The sequence below is a fragment of the Hoplias malabaricus genome, chromosome 2 (genome assembly GCF_029633855.1).
Source record: "Hoplias malabaricus isolate fHopMal1 chromosome 2, fHopMal1.hap1, whole genome shotgun sequence".
Lineage (NCBI taxonomy): Eukaryota > Metazoa > Chordata > Actinopteri > Characiformes > Erythrinidae > Hoplias > Hoplias malabaricus.
Window position 1 is genome coordinate 61,808,794 of NC_089801.1, and position 6,268 is coordinate 61,815,061.

The 6,268-nt window shown below is 45.5% G+C and overlaps 1 protein-coding gene across 1 annotated transcript; it reads left to right on the top strand.

The window, feature by feature from the left end:
* Positions 1-974: 974 nt before the first annotated feature.
* LOC136686720 (tubulin beta-4B chain-like) lies at positions 975-5,774 on the top strand. The gene is made up of 4 exons (XM_066660656.1): positions 975-1,156; positions 2,519-2,627; positions 3,807-3,917; positions 4,713-5,774. Exons 1-4 carry the CDS (start codon positions 1,100-1,102, stop codon positions 5,768-5,770), a joined length of 1,335 nt encoding a protein of 444 aa, XP_066516753.1. The 5' UTR covers positions 975-1,099; the 3' UTR covers positions 5,771-5,774.
* Positions 5,775-6,268: the final 494 nt, after the last annotated feature.

Below are 6,268 nucleotides of genomic sequence, written 5' to 3' on the forward strand. Positions count from 1 at the left end.
CCCTGCCCCCCATCCCCCATGTCCACCTTTTACTAGACCATTACTGTTCTCATGGAAACCACGTCACGTCTGCTGGGATCCTACTGCTATTAGTAAGGTCTCATATGAGCACACACAAATGTATATAGGCATTAAAGGATGGCACTAACACATAGGTAGTCTGCATTTGCAGGAACATTGCTGTGTGGATTTGATGGCAGTCATTTCTGAGCTGAAGTGCTTATGTCAGGTGATTGGTCCTGAATCATTAACACACCTAAATGTCATCCCAGAGGTAACAGATAGAGCTCTTTGTTCCACTGTCCCACTGCACAAAGGTGTTGGAGTGTATCTCTATACTCCTCTAGCATTGAGTGTTGACCACCACTGAGCAGGTATAATGTGGTGGTGGATCATTCTTAGCGCTGCAGTTACACACTGAAATGGTGGTGGTGTGTGTTCCACTGATGCAAGCGGATCAGATACAGCAGTAATCCTGGAGTTTTTTTTTTTTTGTAAACTTTGTGGACAACATCCCATGTGCACTGATGAGTATGATCAACACAAACTGTGTATCAACAAACGCATCAACATCTCTTACTTTACATGTAAAAGTGGACGAGGTTGGAGTGGACACCATGTTTAAAAACACTCCAGCAGCACTGCTGTGTCTGATCCATTCATACCAGCAAAACACACACTGCAGCACTGAAAATCATCCACCACTAAATCATACCTGCTCTGTGGGGGTCCTGTGAAGGTCCTGACCACTGAAAGAACAGAGTGAAAAAAAAAGGCTAGCAATGTATGCAGAGCAACAGATAGGCCACACTGTGTAATTGTACAACTACTAGAACTACTAAGTGCTCCTGTGTGGCGAGTGGAGCTGAGAGAAGAAGCAAGAATGTGACTTTAATGTAAAGATTGATCCCGCCTACTCCTCGGGAGCGCGCTCCGTTGCCATGGCGATGACGTCATTCTGCAGTAGGGGCAGCAGAGCGACGGGAGCGCGCAGACGTGCTGTTGTCTGGTCTCCTCATCCTCCTCTCCTCCTTTCCTCCTTCTCGTCGGTTTCTTCTTCTCCTTCTTCATCCACAGCTTTTCTCCAGCTCGGGTCAACATGCGTGAGATCGTGCACCTGCAGGCGGGTCAGTGCGGGAACCAGATCGGAGCCAAGGTAACATATTAATACATTAATATTAGTAATAACGGGATGTTAGAATATTAATGAGGAGCTCAGGATCACAGGGAGAGCCTGGAGCGCGAGGCACAGAGGTGTAGTCTGCACAGCGGCTGAGATGACGCTTCCCCATAATTATTTCAACAGGAGACCGTTATAAAGCAATTTTGTATTATTATTTTATTTTATTACATGATAAAACACATCTGGACATAAGTATGTGGACACGAGAGCTCACTCCAGCATCTACTACATGATTTAAGACAGTCTGCCATAAACATTTATCCCATGATTAAAGACAGGTGGAGGTGCTCACGCCCTGCTGGTGTCGTGTTGGTGGCTGTAGACAGGGGCTGCGGACCCCGAGCTGCTGGAGGCTGTGCATTGTGTCTGACCGCGGCTGAGCGCAGGGGTGTGGCTCTACTTCAGTCGCTCCAAACACGGTCTTTTATTCTGGAAATATCCCCGTTATATTTCCCCTGCTGCAAACCAGCTTTAGGTTATTAAAACAGATCATATACATTTTTTTTATACATACATCTTCCACTCTGATGTCGAAAGCCGGAATGTGTTTGCTTTTATATTTTCTTACGTTTAGCGTCATTTTGCCGACTCTAACCATCAGTCAGATATCTTATCTTTAATTGTAATAATATTTATATTAATATTTTATTTCATTAACCTGGGCATGAATATTTTCTCCTTGATTTCTTTCTTCTTTTTTGGCATATCCAAATCTACAAGTTAGTAATCCATTTTTTATGAATTATGTTTTAGTTAATTTATTTTTTTAATGCTTGTTTATTTAATTAATAAAACGAGCTTAGAATAAATGTAATCCATTTGTTTCATGTTTTGTTCAATATTTATTTTTGAACACATTCAGATGTCAATGGTACATTCATTCATTCATTCATTTAATATATATATATATATATATATATTTGAAGGGTTAGGTGTTGACTCCACTGTCATTAAGGAATTTGCTGGTTGAATATCTGGTTTTCAATACGCAGGCACGTTTCCATCTCTTCTCCATCTTCCAGGCCCCACTGGGCCTTTATTTTTTTCAGCTCCAGCTGTGGCATCAGGCCTGGAACGACAAGACTTCACTTCATTGTTCTCTCCTCCCCCCCACCCCCACCCGCCCCCAGACCCTCCCTCCATCAGCCCCTCATTCACTCTCACATCACACCAGTTCACTCCGTCACACGCTCAACACTCACTCATCTGCAACCAGAGAGCAGAGGAATATACACATCGCAGCAGAGTGAGAGAAAAAGAGTGATCTCTCTCTCTCTCTCTCTCTCTCTCTCTCTCTATCTATCTATCTATCTATCTCTCTCCCTCTCTGTCTAGTTCTGGGAGGTGATTAGTGATGAGCATGGGATTGACCCAACTGGAACATATCATGGAGACAGTGACCTGCAGCTCGATCGCATCAGTGTCTACTACAACGAGGCCACGGGTAAATACACGCCATACTACACAGAAAATACAGTTGCCAATGCTACACAGAAAATCTAGTTGCCATGGTTACGGAGCAGTATACTTGTGTATTACTGAACATTGGTGCAGCACTGTCCAATAACACAGACTTATCTGCACTCAGGTAGCACCAAACAGATCACTCGTCTGGATATCACCATCTGTGGCTGAGGCTAATTTACTCAGACACAAGGTTTAAACCACAAAAAGCACCCCCACTCTCCCCCCTGCCCCCCAGGACCAATCAAGCATAAACAACGCCAGCCTCATCCAGGACGCCCTCTAGTGGTCATTGAGGATATTATAGTGTTAAATCCGGCGGCTTTGCTGAGTAGCTAGTGAGTAACGAGGTGTGATTAAACTAGAAATGACATTTAAGTGATGTGAACCCACACTGCGGGCGTGTTTCTGGGTGAAGCTGGCTATTGGGGAGGGTCTTTGAGATAACTAAGTTACATTTATAATTATAGCCCACTTTTATTGTTCTTTTTATTTTCTCGGATGGTGTTCAGTGTTGAGCTGTGCCTCAGTGGCCCACTGTCCTCCACACGGCTGTGCACTCTGTAGGAGGATTGTCCATAGAGCATTGTCCATTGAGAATTGTCCATAGACCATTGTCCACAGAGGACAAGGGAAGAGGAATGTGCTGATTACCAGTGAACCCTCAGCATCTTAGAGTTATCACTGCTGTCACTGAGGCCATGCCTCATTTATGGCACAGGATAAATTAGCTGTAATTATGTAACAATGTAATTATTACATATAGATATAAAATTATGTATATAACTGGCCTAATAACGTCATCATACACTCAACACACACCTATCTACAAACAGGAAAATACACACCACAGAATGTGATTTCTCCTTTTCTCAGTTCTGTCTCTCTTTACCTTTTTTGCTTTTTCATTATCTTCTATTCTGTTTTTGTTCCCTTTTCTCTCTCTCTCTCTCTCTGTCTCTCTCTCTCTTTTATTTCTCCTTATTGTATCTCTCTTCCTTTTTTTGTCATTGTCTTTCTCTCTCCTCGTCCTCTCCTATGTCCTTCACGGTCTCTTTCCGTGTGTTTGGCCTAAACGTGCTTCCATACTTTAGCCCTGTAAGTGTTCTCAACCAGATCAAATGCTGTTCAGTGCTGATGTGGTTCTCCATATTCTCAGGTGGGAAGTACGTTCCTCGTGCTATTCTGGTGGATCTAGAACCTGGAACCATGGACTCTGTCCGCTCTGGACCTTTCGGACAGATCTTCAGGCCGGACAACTTCGTCTTTGGTAGAGTACAGGAGCTCCATTTTGTTTAGGACATTCTTACAGTTGGATCATTATTGAATCAACATATTTATTTATCACAGGGCTCTCACAAATGATTACAAATGTAATAAAATTAATCATTACAGGATGAAGTTTGTTAAAATGTACAAGATGTTCATAAAAATATAATGAAATAAATATTCTAATATAGTCTAATGTATTTAAATCTGCAGTGTGGTCCTGTTCATTCACACTGAGGTTATAAGGAGTGTTTCAGCTCAGAATGTGTTCAGTGTAGAACACACCACTTAGTGGCACCAATGCACTGCAAGCAAGTAAACCAGTCAAATCCAGCACTAATTACAAATGTCATGTAATCTTCTGGATTTCTCAAAATGTCCAGCCCCTTTACCATCAACCATTTTTACTCAGTTCTCTTTCTGTTCTGATTTAACTTATTTCTCCGCGCTTATTGAAACACAGGCCTAGCACTGTGATTGGACACACTCAGACGAGAGGGGGGGGGCATTCTAAAGTCTCTGCACTTGACATCAGAAGCAGAGCAGAATCAGAACACCTCGTTTTATTCTGTGATTTCTGACTTAGGCAGCTTTCAGAAAACTGACTGGGTGGTGGTGTTTCACAGTGTGTGTGCATTCTGATTGCTTACCCTCATTTAAGAAGTAGGCGGGGATGAAACATTCCTTAAAACTTCAGAGCTAAACTGATTTAGGCTGAATAGAGGGATGCATATAAAGGATTTAGTGTTAGGGTTGTTTTCAGAGCAGTAATAGACTCTTGTATTTCTTTTCTAAGGCCAGAGCGGTGCTGGCAACAACTGGGCGAAAGGTCACTACACAGAGGGGGCTGAGCTTGTAGACTCTGTGCTGGATGTGGTGCGAAAGGAGGCTGAGAGTTGCGACTGCCTGCAGGGCTTCCAGCTCACCCACTCCCTGGGAGGAGGCACTGGGTCGGGAATGGGAACCTTGCTAATCAGCAAGATCCGTGAGGAGTATCCTGACCGCATCATGAACACCTTCAGCGTGGTGCCCTCTCCCAAAGTGTCCGACACAGTGGTGGAGCCCTACAATGCCACTCTGTCTGTGCACCAACTGGTGGAGAACACGGACGAGACCTACTGCATCGACAATGAGGCTCTGTACGACATCTGCTTCCGCACGCTCAAGCTGACCACACCCACTTATGGAGATCTCAACCACCTGGTCTCAGCCACAATGAGTGGGGTCACCACCTGCCTCAGATTCCCCGGCCAGCTCAATGCTGACCTGCGCAAACTAGCCGTCAACATGGTGCCCTTCCCCCGTCTCCACTTCTTCATGCCTGGATTCGCCCCTCTGACCAGCAGGGGGAGCCAGCAGTACCGTGCGCTCTCAGTCCCAGAGTTGACCCAGCAGATGTTTGACGCCAAAAACATGATGGCCGCCTGCGACCCTCGCCACGGTCGCTACCTGACCGTCGCTGCCGTCTTCCGTGGGCGAATGTCCATGAAGGAGGTGGACGAACAGATGCTTAACGTCCAGAACAAGAACAGCAGCTACTTTGTGGAGTGGATCCCCAACAACGTCAAGACCGCTGTCTGCGACATCCCACCTCGCGGCCTCAAGATGGCAGCCACCTTCATCGGCAACAGCACGGCCATCCAGGAGCTGTTTAAGCGCATCTCAGAGCAGTTCACTGCCATGTTCCGCCGCAAGGCTTTCCTGCACTGGTACACCGGAGAGGGCATGGATGAGATGGAGTTCACCGAGGCTGAGAGCAACATGAACGACCTGGTGTCCGAGTACCAGCAGTACCAGGATGCCACGGCCGAGGAGGGAGAGTTCGAGGAGGAAGGAGAAGAAGAAGCCGCCTAATCCCTTCTCTACTGTTTCCTTAGTCTCAACTCTTCCAGCATCTTCCAACTCTTCTTCAGTCACTTCATTTTCCTTTCTGTGCTTTCTTTTCTTCACCCCTAGTTCTGTCTCACAGTCTCACCCTCTGGATCTTGTTTGTGGTGTTTTGTGAAGGTGTATCTGTTCAAGACAAAAAGAAGCACGCTCTTGCTTACACACTCTCACTGCAGCAGTGGTAAAGAAGGGTGATGAGTCGATGTTCAGTGTCCAGAAGAAGAACCTCACCTACTTTGTCAAGTCGATCCCCAACAACTGGAAAATGACAATGCGCAACATCCCTGACATTGGCCTCATGATAATCAACCACCTTCATCAGATGCTTGGTTGAGGTGGAGCACCGTGACTGACCCGGTGTCAGAGTACCAGCAGAACCAGGACGCCATGGCCAAGTAGGGCAAGTTCATTGAAGAGGACGAAAGAAGAGGCGACCTATTCCCTTCTCCATCTTCTCTTTTACCT

Bases quoted from the DNA above. Each gene is read 5' to 3' on its own strand.
- LOC136686720 (XM_066660656.1), top strand. From the start codon at position 1,100: ATGCGTGAGATCGTGCACCTGCAGGCGGGTCAGTGCGGGAACCAGATC. The intron at 1,157-2,518 runs GTAACATATTAA...CTCTCTGTCTAG, and splicing joins GGAACCAGATCGGAGCCAAG to TTCTGGGAGGTGATTAGTGA. The intron at 2,628-3,806 runs GTAAATACACGC...CCATATTCTCAG, and splicing joins CTACTACAACGAGGCCACGG to GTGGGAAGTACGTTCCTCGT.